At 35.1% G+C, this 13,844-nt stretch overlaps 1 protein-coding gene across 3 annotated transcripts in view; it reads right to left on the minus strand.

The window, feature by feature from the left end:
• cntn3a.1 (contactin 3a, tandem duplicate 1) overlaps positions 1-13,844 on the minus strand; it is a 228,057-nt gene that overhangs the window by 136,352 nt on the left and 77,861 nt on the right. For all 3 annotated transcript variants that reach the window (XR_009816915.1, XR_009816916.1, XM_061976479.1), the window contains exon 4: positions 1,074-1,249. Coding sequence is in view for 1 of the 3 variants with exons in the window: in XM_061976479.1 (XP_061832463.1) it covers positions 1,074-1,249 (176 nt within the window). In the remaining 2 variants the exon portion in view is untranslated. The remainder of the gene's footprint in view (positions 1-1,073; positions 1,250-13,844) is intronic.

The raw sequence follows: 13,844 nt of genomic DNA on the forward strand, positions 1-13,844 counted from the left end.
CAGCTAGATTTTTTGTGGACATGTTCCATAAATATTGATGTTAAAGATTTCTTTTTTGTGAAGAAATGTTTAGAATTAAGTTCATGAATCCAGATGGATCTCTATTACAATCCCCAAAGAGGGCACTTTAAGTTGATTATTACTTCTATGTGTAGAAATCTTTATTCATAATTGAATCACTTGTTTATTTTTCAAGTTTTTTGTTATTTTTATATATTTTTTTCCAAATACTTTAAGAAAGACCACTACAAATGAGTAATATTTTGCACTGTTATACAATTTAATAAATCAGAAACTGATGACATAGTGCTGTATTTTACTTCTTTATCTCTTTTTTTCAACCAAAAATGCTTTGCTCTGATTAGGGGGTACTTGAATTAAAAAAATGTTCACAGGGGGTACATCACTGAAAAAAGGTTGAGAACCACTGTGTTAGAATATGCTCAAATATGGCCAAATAAGAGTATGTGGCATGCATTTTTAAGGAATTTCAATAGAAATATACAACAACGAGAGAGCAGATTTGGACATGGCCCAAACATCTAAGGAGGAAGGTTGTTGACCACTAGCATATCACAATCACATTTTGTACATTTCCGAAGCTTTGCAGAATCAGCTATAGAATATATATCCATTTAAATCATGTATATTGTTGCAATAAAAATATATTTTACTTTTCAACATGAAGTGACTTAATTTTGTTAGCTATGTACAATAGTTACTCAAAAATCCTATTCCAAATGACAATGTTTTGATTCAATAAATAACAGGCAAAGTAGGTATTTTGGATGTTACTTAAAACGTTTATTTCCACTCATACATTTTATGACTTCATACCTAACAATATACTAAACACATTACCACTTATCACTTGTGTACTATTCAAGAAAATAAAAGTACAACTGTTGAACTACGACAATCACTTGTTGTTGGAAGCCATCATACAACAGTGGTAAACCACACTTAAGCTTTCATAATATTTCCTTTTAAATCCTCATGAGATCATATTATGTTTCGTATTAATTTCAGGATTATTTTTTGTATTGAAGAATCGTGTCAAGCTATGCACTTACATGCAATGTGAAGACTTGCTTCTCTGCTGACAATGGTGCCAAACGAGTTTGATGCCAGACATTGAAAGATGCCAGCGTCGTCTGCTTTATTCAGATGTGCAATGTGTAAGTTTCCTCCCATGAGGGAGTAGCGTGACCCTGGAGTCATCGTGATGAAAGAATCATTTAGCCTCCACCTGTCAAAGTAGAATATACAGGGAAAAGATTCAGTAAGCTGTAACACAATTATATTTAAATAATTTGTCAAAGCAAGTGCTCCCGTTTTACCCAACTGGAAAAACATGAACACTAACACGACACTCATCCCTGACAAGGCTTAAATTGTCACCTGTGTAAAATTATAGTGTAACTGATATTTTTATATTTTGTTCCCTTGAATAGAAAGGCAGCACGGTGGGGTAGTGATTAGAATGTATGCGTCAGAGTCAGGCAATCCGGGTTCAAATCTTTGTAGAGTTCACATGTTCTCCCAATGCTTGTGTTGGTTTTCTCCGGGTTACTCCAGCTTCCTCCGGCACCCCCAAAAAATGCATGTCAGGCTATTTAGAGACTCTAACTAAGTAAAAATGAATCCACATCGAATACACAATCTTCACAGCCTGCGTTCGATTCGATGAGATGACAAAACATTTGTTATTTGAACACTGATAAAGGTTGCAGTTAAATAAAGTAAATCCCAGAAAACAAACAAAGGTATGAACAGAATCCATGACAAAGGGCAGCCGTGGCGGAGTCCAAACCTCATTGAAAACGGGTCCGACTTACAATGCGGACCAAGCTCATACAAGGAGCGGACCGTCACAATCAGAAAGTCCAATACCCCATACTCTCTGAGCACTCCCCACAGGACTTACCGAGGGACACGGTCAAATGTCTTCTCCAAGTCCACATAGCACATGTAGACTAGTTGGGAAAACTCCCATGGAACCTCAAGGACCCTGTCGAGAGTATAGAGCTGGTCCACAGTTCCACGACCAGGACAAAAACCACACTGCTCCTCTGAATCCGAGGTTCGACTATCCAGCGTAGCCTCTTCTCCAGTGCACCTGAATAGACCTTATCAAGAAGGCTGAGGAGTGTGATCCCACGATAGTGGGTACACACCCTCCGGTTCCCCTTCTTAAAGAGAGGAATCACCACCCTAGTCTCCCAATCCAGAGGTACCACCCCAGATGTCCATGCAATGTTGTCAACACGTGCCACCTTACAAAATTATTAAATTTGTTTTTATTTTTTGTTTTGTTTATCCATTAAGTGCTATTCTGCACAATATTCACATTTATTTTTGTTGTTTATGTTATTGATTTTTGTCTGCTATTTTACTTGGTTTGTGTTGCTTGTGTTGCTTGTGTTGCTTTAATGTGTACATTCAATTTCTACTTGAGGTCCATGAAACAGTGTTTTTATCTGCAATAATGTTTCTTCTACAAAGGAAATCATTTTGGATGTGTTTTTGTTACATACAACTTGGTTAAAAGATTACAGTGTAAGTACAGTTTTAAAATTGTTAACACTTTTAAAAATACTGTGATAATAATGATAACCGTTATAATTTTGGTCACAATAACCGTGATGAGAAATGTTCATACCGTGACATTCCTATTACTCTGCATATTTAATTTATATTTGCATGCCTCATGACCCAATATCTGTTTGTAATATTGGCTGCATTTCTGAGTTGTGTGTGTGTCACGTTGTTCAGACCACAGCAAACGTTACCCAGCTTGCCAAAGATTGTAATAAATCCATTAGAAAAAGACAGCCTAACTTTCTTTTAACATGGACACAAACAAAATAATTTGGTTATTCTAAGACAGTAATTTCCAGGCGTTATCTCACCCTCTGAGAAGCCTGCGTTTTACTAATGTTGTCCAATGTTGTAAAAATGTGTTGAATATATATTACATTTCAACATTTCTGTCAACGAAGATTTGCGTCAGCCTGCGACACACGTTTCTTTCAGCACGGTGTGGCGTCAGGCAGGTGGCTGTTGCAAACAAAACAAATACCTGTGCAAGCAAATAATCTCAAACATGAACAACATCAAATCCAAATACCACACCTGCCACACAGAAAAGAGCTTGCAGTCTAATATAGCTAATATAGACACTTATATCATGTGTTGATTTCATTATAAGACTTATATAAGGCTTTAAATTTTTTGCGGCTCCTGACAGATTTGTTTTTTTGTATTTTTGGTCCAATATGACTCTGTCAACATTTTAGGTTGCCAACCCCTGTCCGAGGTGAACCATAAATGACTTAACTATATTTTTATGAGAACTTTAGTGTGTACATGTTTATATGTCTAATATTTATTATGTATTTAATATTTGTTTACTTACTTATGGTATATTTAATCTATTTACTTATTTATTTACTCACGGTTCTGTTACAGAGAACAAAGAAATGGGATACAACTCCTATGATATGAAAATGGGTAGGATTAAATAAGCTCTGCTTCTCCCTACTCCTTTTTAGACGTGTTGTAATGAAACAACTGGAAATATGTGATTGATTGATTGATTGAGACTTTTATTAGTAGGTTGCACAGTGAAGTACATATTCCGTACAATTGACCACTAAATGGTAACACCCGAATAAGTTTTTCAACTTGTCGGGGTCCACTTAAATTGATTCATGATACATATATATACTATCAGATATATACTATCATCATAATAAAGTCATCACACAAGATAATCACATAGAATTATTTACATTATTTACAATCCGGGGGGGGGGGGGGGGAGAGAGAGAGAGAGAGAGAGAGAGAGAGAGATATCAGAAGGCATAAGAAAAAGTATCTGCATTTGATTGTTTACATTTGATTATTAACAATCCGGGGAGGGTGTTAGTTTAGGGTTGTAGCTGCCTGGAGGTGTACTTTTATTGCGGTTTTGAAGGAGGATAGAGATGCCCTTTCTTTTATACCTGTTGGGAGCGCATTCCACATTGATGTGGCATAGAAAGAGAATGAGTTAAGACCTTTGTTAGATCGGAATCTGGGTTTAACGTGGTTAGTGGAGCTCACCCTGGTGTTGTGGTTATGGCGGTCATAACCACAAGGAAGTAATTTGACATGTACTTCGGTATCAGGGAGGTGTAGCGGACTTTATAGACTAGGCTCAGTGCAAGTTGTTTTACTCGGTCCTCCACCCTGAGCCAGCCCACTTTGGAGAAGTGGGTAGGAGTGAGGGGGGATCTGGGGTGGAGGTCTAGAAGTAATCTGACTAGCTTGTTCTGGGATGTTTAGATTTGAGGGTTTCTGAGGTGCTAGGGTACCAGGAGGTGCATGCGTAATCGAAAAAGGGTTGAACAAGAGTTCCCGCCAGAGTCCTCATGGTGCTTTTGTTGACCAGAGAGGAGATTCTATAGAGAAATCTCGTTCGTTGATTGACCTTTTTGATTACCTTGGTTGCCATTTTATCACAGGAAAGATTAGCCTCTAGAATGGAACCTAGGTAGGTGACCTCATCTTTCCTGGTGATAACAATGTCACCCACTTTTATAGTGAAGTCATTGACTTTCTTAAGGTTGATGTGGGACCCCAAAAAGGATGGATTCCGTTTTACCCAAGTGTATGGATAGCTTGTTGTCAGTGAGCCAGGTGCAAGTTCTACAGAGCTCAGCACTGGGGATTTTCTCCACCTGTGACTTGTCCTTGTCTGTTACCAGCAAGGCCGAGTCATCCGCAAACAAGAACAATTCACAGTCGCATGCCGATGACAAGTCGTTTATGTATATTAAGAACAGTAAAGGCCCTAATATACTGCCTTGGGGGACTCCACAGCTCACCGAGAGGGGGGGGGCATGGTGCCGTTCACCTCTACCACCTGTTCCCTCCCCTCCAAGATAAGATATTATGATTACATTGTAATTATATCGTATGTATGTTCGAAATAAACTGAAATTTACTAACTAACTAAATTGCATAATAGGTTAATTGGAGGTTCTAAATTATCCATAGGTATGAATGTGAGTGTGAATGATTGTCCGTTGTGCCCTGTGATTGGCTGGCGACCGGGATAGGGGGTACCCCGCCTCTCACTCCAAGTTGGCTGAGATAAGCTCCAGTGTACCTCCGCGACCCAAATGAGAATAAGCGGTACAAAAATTGGATGGATGGATGGAAGTGTGAATGTGTCCATGTTTGTCTGCATGTGCCCAATGATTGACTGGCGACCAGTCTAGTGACATGGACACAAACTTCTATACCTTTGGTAATTCTAAGCCAGTAATTTCCAGGCGTTATCTCACCCTCTGAGAAGCCTCCCTTTTACTAATCTGTGTTTGTCTGCATGTGCCCAATGATTGACTGGCGACCAGTCTAGGGTGTAACCCTCGTTTCACCCAAAGTCAGCTGCGATAATTTCCACCCTAACGAGGGTTGCGGGTATTTTTGTATTTCCAAATAACATTATTTTAGCATTTCTTCATTTCAGGGATAATCTGTTTTTTATAAAACCATCTTTTTAGATTGCTTATTTTTAACTTAATAATGTTTATTAATTTGTGTGCATTATTCCCTGAATCACCTGCTAATAGTATTAGCATTAGGTATTTTGTGTCTTTACAAATGTCACTGATGTATACATTGAATAATTTTGGTCCTAGAACTGGACCCGAGGGTACACCACAAGACATATTTAAGCCATGTGTTGTGTGATCTCTTAGCCTCACATATTGTTACCTGTTCGTTGAGTAGCTTTTCACCCAGTTCAAAACCACACAATTTATTGATTAGTATTTGGGATGTAATGATAAGCGATATATGATAACTGCGGCATAACTCTCGACAATTAGTATTACTGATTTAAATTAAAATTATCAAAAAAACATGATTAATAGCCACACTTTTACACACTCAAGGACAGACTGGCGAGAGCTCACATGAAAACAAGTGACATTAAAGTATTTCACCATTAAGAAACGACATACCCAAATCTAAACTTGTAAAAACACATTAAAAAGCTACAGTATTCAATTGTGCACATTGAACCTATAAGCTGTGCTCTCTGAGAACACAGTGATCGACATCGATATATTCTCGAAGAAACATGACACAGTGGTGTTTTTACGGTGTGTTCAAGAACCACTGAACAGAGTAGGACACCACAATGTCCGCCATAGCACTCGTATCAGTGAAGCATAAGAAACACACAGCATGGAAAATAGTGGGCTTTTTAAACAGTGGGTCTATTTAATTTTTTTTAAAGAAATAATAATGTTTCAGTGTGTGTACAAGTACTTTTTGAGCACATTCAACGATACTGCAATAATATTGAGAACAGTGATCATTTTGGTCACCTTAACCATGATACTCTGTGAAATATTCATACCGTTACATCCCTAATAAGGAAACAGTGATTGATTGCATCAAATGTCTTAGATGTAAATACTGTGGCTGCACATTGTTTACGACCGACTGTGTTCGTATTTTTCTTCAGTTATTTCAATTAGAGCCATTGATGTTGAAACATTTGGTAAGCTGACAGTAATTTGCATGTGTTTATAAACTATTCGAAATAATATTTTTCTGTTCTGCTTTTTTAATTCTTAATTTTATAAATTGTTTTATAATGTGTTTTATATTTTTGCTTGCATTCTGAAATACTTTGATTTCACAACTTGATTTCACACACATACAAGGATACGTTGCAAGGGATTCTCCTTGTTAAAAGTGAATCAATTGTCCAGATATACTTGCACATTGCAAATACTGACTCTTCAAACACAAAGCATAGCAAATTGTAAAACAGAGAGGTGAAAGTTAACATGTATCTGGATTTATCCCCGGAAGAATACCTGGCCATCATAAAAAAATGCAGGTTTATAGATCAGAAATTGTAAAGTTGGAGATAAACAAACTAACAAACCTTGCAAACGAAAAGACATCCTTGGCGGAAATAATAACACACTTTTATGCGCATGCTGCAGGCATTAAACCAAAATGTCTTAACCTGAAATGACCAACCAAAAAGCTTACAAAAGGTTGCTGTGGCTGATTCAAGCTTTTAGTGGGAGGCCTCCTGCAGAAATGAAAAGCTCTAACCTTGTCTGACATGTCACATTCTTTTATGTCCACATGTTCCTTTCACTGGCCCTCAATGGGAGATGACAAATAGAAAGTGTTACCATTGGGGCTTTGACTGTACAAAACTGAATTGTTGCAATAAATGGGAGACTGGATATTCACTGGTTATGTTTTGAAGCATTTTATGGATTATAGTATAATCCATAAAATGCTTCAAAACATAACCTTGTCAAACTTATACTGTATAATCATTATACAGTATAAGTTTGACAAGATGCATCAGTGATATTTAGAAGGGGGAATCTTAAGGCACCTCACGATTCGATTATGATTACAATTCAGGAGCTACGATTCGATTAAAAAACAAATATTGGTGCATCTTTAATTTATGTGTATTATGCAGTTTTACATTTATTTTCGTTCCACTAAATAAGCGTTTATCACTTGCAAATTAAAAAAAAAATCATTTGGAATAAGGAACAATAAATTAATTCCCACATGTATTAAATTAATGAAAATGTGTGCAAAACTGCACCGTAAGTGCCCGATACTAAAGAAGCTGGTTGGATCTCTCAGTGAGGTGGCTCGCCGCAGTACGCCAAAGTTTAGAACTGTCTGCATTACCTTATTTACAAAAAATAAATCAAATATCGATTATTGACGTTTACTAATCGATTCTATTATCGTCCATGTCCGAATTGCGCCGCATCTAAAAGTTCACTTTTTTTAGAATTTTGCCTATTGTTCAGAATCATTATGAGAGACCAAAACACAAGTCTCTTTTTTTAGGACTCTAAAGAAAAAAAAAACGCTTGCAAGATTTGGCTAATGAGAGTCACTTTTGTAACCTTCAAAGCCCTCTAAAACAACTTCAAAACCCTCCATTGTATTTTAGTTGTATACAGTATATACACATATATATATATATATATATATATATATATATATATATATATACATATATATATATATATATATATATATACATATATATATATATATATATATATATATATATATATATATATATATATATATATATATATATATATATATATATATATATATATATATACATACATACATACATACATATACACACATATATATATATACATATATGTATATATATATATAAATATATGTATACATTATAAATATATATATATATATATATATATATATATATATATATATATATATATATATATATATATATATATATGTATATATATATATATATATATATACACACACACACAAATATATATATATATATATATATATATATATATATATATATATATATATATATATATATATATATATATATATATATATATATATATATATATATGTATATATATATATACCGTATTTTTCGGAGTATAAGTCGCTCCGGAGTATAAGTCGCTCCGGAGTATAAGTCGCACCGGCCGAAAATGCATAATAAAGAAGGAAAAAAACATATATAAGTCACACTGGAGAATAAGTCGCATTTTTTGGGGAAATGTATTTGATAAAACCCAACACCAAGAATAGACATTTTAAAGGCAATTTAAAATAAATAAAGAATAGTGAACAACAGGCTGAAAAAGTGTACGTTATATGAGGCATAAATAACCAACTGAGAACGTGCCTGGTATGTTAACGTAACATATTATGGTAAGAGCCATTCAAATAATTATAACATATAGAACATGCTATACGTTTACCAAACAATCTGTCACTCCTAATCGCTAAATCCCATGAAATCTTATACGTCTAGTCTCTTACGTGAATGAGCTAAATAATATTATTTGATATTTTACGTTAATGTGTTAATAATTTCACACATAAGTCGCACCCCCGGCCAAACTATGAAAAAAAAAAAGCGACTTATAGTCCGAAAAATACGGTATATATATATATATATATATATATATATATATATATATATATATATATATATATATATATATATATATATATATATATATATATTAGGGCTGCAACTAACAACTAATTTGATAATCGATTAATCTGTCGATTATTACTTTGATTAATCGATTAATAATCGGATAAAAGAGACAAACTACATTTCTATCCTTTCCAGTATTTTATTGAAAAAAATACAGCATACTGGCACCATGTTCTTTCAACTTGCCAAATAAAACAAGGAAAATGTTACAAAAATGTTTTTTTTTAATAATATGCACCATTGTCATGCACAATAGCAATACTTTTGCTTGGGGGAATTTCAAACATGGCTACTACCTATTCCAACCATTCTGCAATGTTGGATGCTGAATGTCTTTCCTCGAGTGGCATGGTCGTAAGGCAGATTGACTTCATGTTCCATTCGTCTCCAATGGAATGGCATGTATTGCCAAGGTCGGCTTCCGTGGCTACACTTGTCCACACGTCAGTAGTGAGAGCAATTTTGCTCTGGGTGGCTTTTATGTCAGTCTACACTGCTTGGAATGTCTGCTCGTACTTCCTCTTGGTATTTTACTTTGGTAAAATGGGTCCTCGAGGGAAGAGTGTAACCAGGGTTGAGGACGTGAATCATTTGTCTAAAACCTACATCCTCCACCATTGATGGTGGCCTCATGTCAGTTAGCAACATATTCAGGATACCATCAGTCAATGCAGCCGCTTGCTGCGGTGTGCACACCTTCCTTTGTACCAAGTCACTAATGCTTGCTTGTTTCTTTCTGAAATGAGAGAAACCATATAATGAACATACATAGTAGCATCATTTGCATGTAACTCAATACATACATAGTTGATTGAATTAATAATTTCTGACATAAAAGGCAAATATGTCACCACATTAAAAAAAAAAAAGCTAAATGAAATAAATGAACATTGGGGATGCAGCATACACCAACAATAACACAGAAATGTAACTCATCAGATCAGAACTGAATCATATATTGTACACGTTTCTGTTGTGAATAATAAATGATTCATTTTAGGCTGCCTCGGAATTATAGCATGAAATATTCCAGCACCTTCATAACGTTTACCGTATTTTTCGGACTATAAGTTGCAGTTTTTTTCATAGTTTGACTTATACTGCGACTTATACTCAGGAGCGACTTATGTGTGAAATTATGAACACATTACCGTAAAAATATCAAATAATATTATTTAGCTCATTCATGTAAGAGACCAGACGTATACAATTTCATGGGATTTAGCGATTAGGAGTGACAGATTGTTTGGTAAACGTATAGCATGTTCTATATGTTATAATTATTTGAATGACTCTTACCATAATATGTTACGTTAACATACGAGGCACGTTCTCAGTTGGTTATTTATGCGTCATATTACGTACACTTATTCAGCCTGTTGTTCACTATTCTTTATTTATTTTAAATTGCCTTTCAAATGTCTATTCTTGGTGTTGGGTTTTATCAAATAAATTTACCTCAAAAATGCTACTTATATTCGTGTGCGACTTATATATGTTTTTTCCCTTCTTTATTATGCATTTTCGGCAGGTGCGACTTATACTCCGGTGCAACTTATACTCCGAAAAATACGGTAGTTATACTAAAGCGTCACTCAAATCTAAATATATTTATATAGCTTTATCGGGCCGGGCTACATTGATCCATTATGAAACCAACCTGAGATATTTCTGTCCGTTACATTCATTTTGAAATTGGTAACCGTGCGTTTTCTCTCTCAAAACGGAGTCAAATGTGCCGGAGACACATTATCAGCCAAGGCATAACGTTAACGTTACTCACAAAAAAGCTGAACTCATGAATGCCTGTTGCCACTCAAAACAACACAGAAAAGGCACTCTCCAAGAAGTTCCTAACATTGAAAGTTAATACACAACAGTTGCTGCTTCGCTTCCTTAAAAAAATGTCCTCGTTAACAAAATATCAAAAACACACAAAGACGGACACAACGGGTCAATGTACCAGGACTATGGACTTAAAAAGTTACGTACCGTGAGTTCTTCCCTTCATCCATGGCTCCAACAAACTATCCGTACTGTTTTCCTTCGCCATTTTTCGAATGTTTCCAGCAAAGGAGACGGCGTCGTCACGTGAGCTGCACATGACACATCATTGGCTGGCTTACCGCCACCTCATGAGACTTAGCCTCAGCGCCGCTCTGGCGCTGTTTTGTACTGTTTTTGTACTTATTTTGATTATTGTTTTCAGCTGTTTGTAAACGTTGCAGTTTATAAATAAAAGTTTATAAAAAATAAAAAAAAACCTAGCCTCAGCGCATGCGCATAGCATAGATCCAGCTAATCGATGACTAAATTAATCGCCAACTATTTTTATAATCGATTAGTTGTTGCAGCCCTAATATATATATATATATATATATATATATATATATATATATATATATATATATACAAACATGTTCATAACAATATGTAATATATATATCAAAGTATTGAGCGAATGCTGTGAATACAAATGTACATGTGATTTTTTTGTTTTTTTATTCTTAATACATTTGGAAGAAAATAAAAAAAAACGTTTACATCAGGGGTGCTCACACTTTTTCTGCAGGCGAGCTACTTTTCAATTGATCAAGTCGTGGGGATCTACCTCATTCATATATATAATTTATATTTACTTATTTATGAAATATATGTTTTTGTTAACAAGTTAAAGGTGTTTAATGATAATGCAAGCATGTTTAACACATATAGTTAATATTGTTAAAAAATTAAAGGTGTTTAATGATAATACAAGTATGTTTAATACATAAAGTTAATATTGTTAACAAGTTAAAGGTGTTTAAAGATAATGTTAGCATGTTTAACACACATAGTTAATATTGTTAACAAGTTAAAGGTGTTTAATGATAATACAAGCATGTTTAACACATAGTTAATATTGTTAATAAATTAAAGGTGTTTAATGATAATACAAGAATGTTTAATACATATAGTTAATATTGTTGACAACTTAAAGGTGTTTAAAGATAATACAAGCATGTTTAACACATATAGTTAATATTGTTAACAAGTTAAAGGTGTTTAAAGATAATACAAGCATGTTTAACACATATAGTTAATATTGTTAATAAGTTAAAGGTGTTTAAAGATAATACAAGCATGTTTAACACATATAGATTCCTTTCTTTCATGAAGACAAGAATATAAGTTGGTGTATTACCTGATTCTGATGACTTGCATTGATTGGAATCAGACAGTGGTGATGATAACGTCCGCATTTTCGAATGGAGGAGAAAAAAAGTCCTCCTTTCTGACCAATACCACATGAAAGTGATTGGTTTTTGGCATCTTATTTGTCCAGCTTCCGTACTCCTTTGTATACACTTTACAAGAAATACATTGTCGGCAAACTCCGTAGCTTGCTAGCTTGTGCACGACAGCTTTCTGAGACTCTTATTTTGTTAGCGCAACTGTGCAACTGTGCAGTCGGTCTTTGGAGTTTTGACGACAGGTACGGCGCCAGAGTCTGTTGAAATAAAGTGTTTCTCGCCTTCCAGACGGTAATTTTAATGAGCTGGCAGCAGCCAGCGTCATCTCAGAAGACCCTTGGGTGCCGTGAATGTCAATCAAGTGACGAAAGTGATGTCATAGTGAAGATTTATGATCGCTCATTTTTTGGACTATTATATCGTAATGAGCACCCCTGGTTTACATTGTTGATATGGGGTATTGTCTGTAGAATTTTGAGGACAAAAATAAATGTATTACTTTTTGGAATACAGATTTAGCAAAACAAAATGTGGAAATAGTAAAGCGCTGTGAATACGTTGCAGATGCACTGTATATATAGTATTATATGTAGTATGGTTGTTACGACTTGGTGCGCCAGGTCATTCTTATTCTTGTGTTTCGGTTTACTTATTGCGTTGCGCTCTTATTTTGGTTTCACGTCCTGTTTTGTTTGTGTTGTTGCAGCAGGAGCTTCAGCCATGCTGTTGAATGCTATCTTCTTCACCTCGGGGTGATTAGTGATACTGCTTGGATCATTACCTGAGGACTATTTAAGCCATTCTCACAGCCCAGTTGGGTGTGGAATCATTGCATAGGTTTGGTGTCTGTTGGTTTGTTGGAAGAACGCACACGGTATGTGGACTTTGATAATTTTTCACCTTGGATTGTGTTTTGTTTGTTCGCTCGCCAATCCAGCTTGCCCTTTTTGATGCACAGCTTTCCCTGTGCCTCTTTTGTGCGTGACCTTTAGGCACTCTGTTTGTTTTGTACATTGGAACATCAAATTCTCATTTACCTGAACATGGCCTGCTGTCTTCTGCTTTTTGAGGTCACGACCTCCACTATAAAGAGCATTCGTAACAATTGTTAAAACTAGAGTCAAATATTAATGTTGGTAAAATATATAAACTGTGTAAAACAGTTTGAAAACAAGACCACAATTAAAAGAAAAATAAATAAATAAAAGTAGCTCACGCTTAACATATCCTGTATTCAGTCGTGTTCAAAAGTTTACAGACACTTGTAAAGAACATAATGTCAGGGCTGTCTTGAGTTTCCAATAATTTCTACAACTCTTATTTTTTTGTGATAGAGTGATTGAAGCACATACTTGTTTGTCACAAAAAACATTCATGAAGTTTGGTTCTTTTATGACTTTATTATGGGTCTACTGAAAATGTGACCAAATCTGCTGGGTCAAAAGTATACATAAAGCAATGTTAATATTTGGTTACATGTCCCTTAGCAAGTTTCACTGCAATAAGGCGCCTTTGGTAGCCATCCACAAGCTTCTGGTTGA

The sequence above is a fragment of the Nerophis lumbriciformis genome, linkage group LG01, assembly GCF_033978685.3.
Source record: "Nerophis lumbriciformis linkage group LG01, RoL_Nlum_v2.1, whole genome shotgun sequence".
In the NCBI taxonomy this organism is placed as follows: Eukaryota; Metazoa; Chordata; class Actinopteri; order Syngnathiformes; family Syngnathidae; genus Nerophis; species Nerophis lumbriciformis.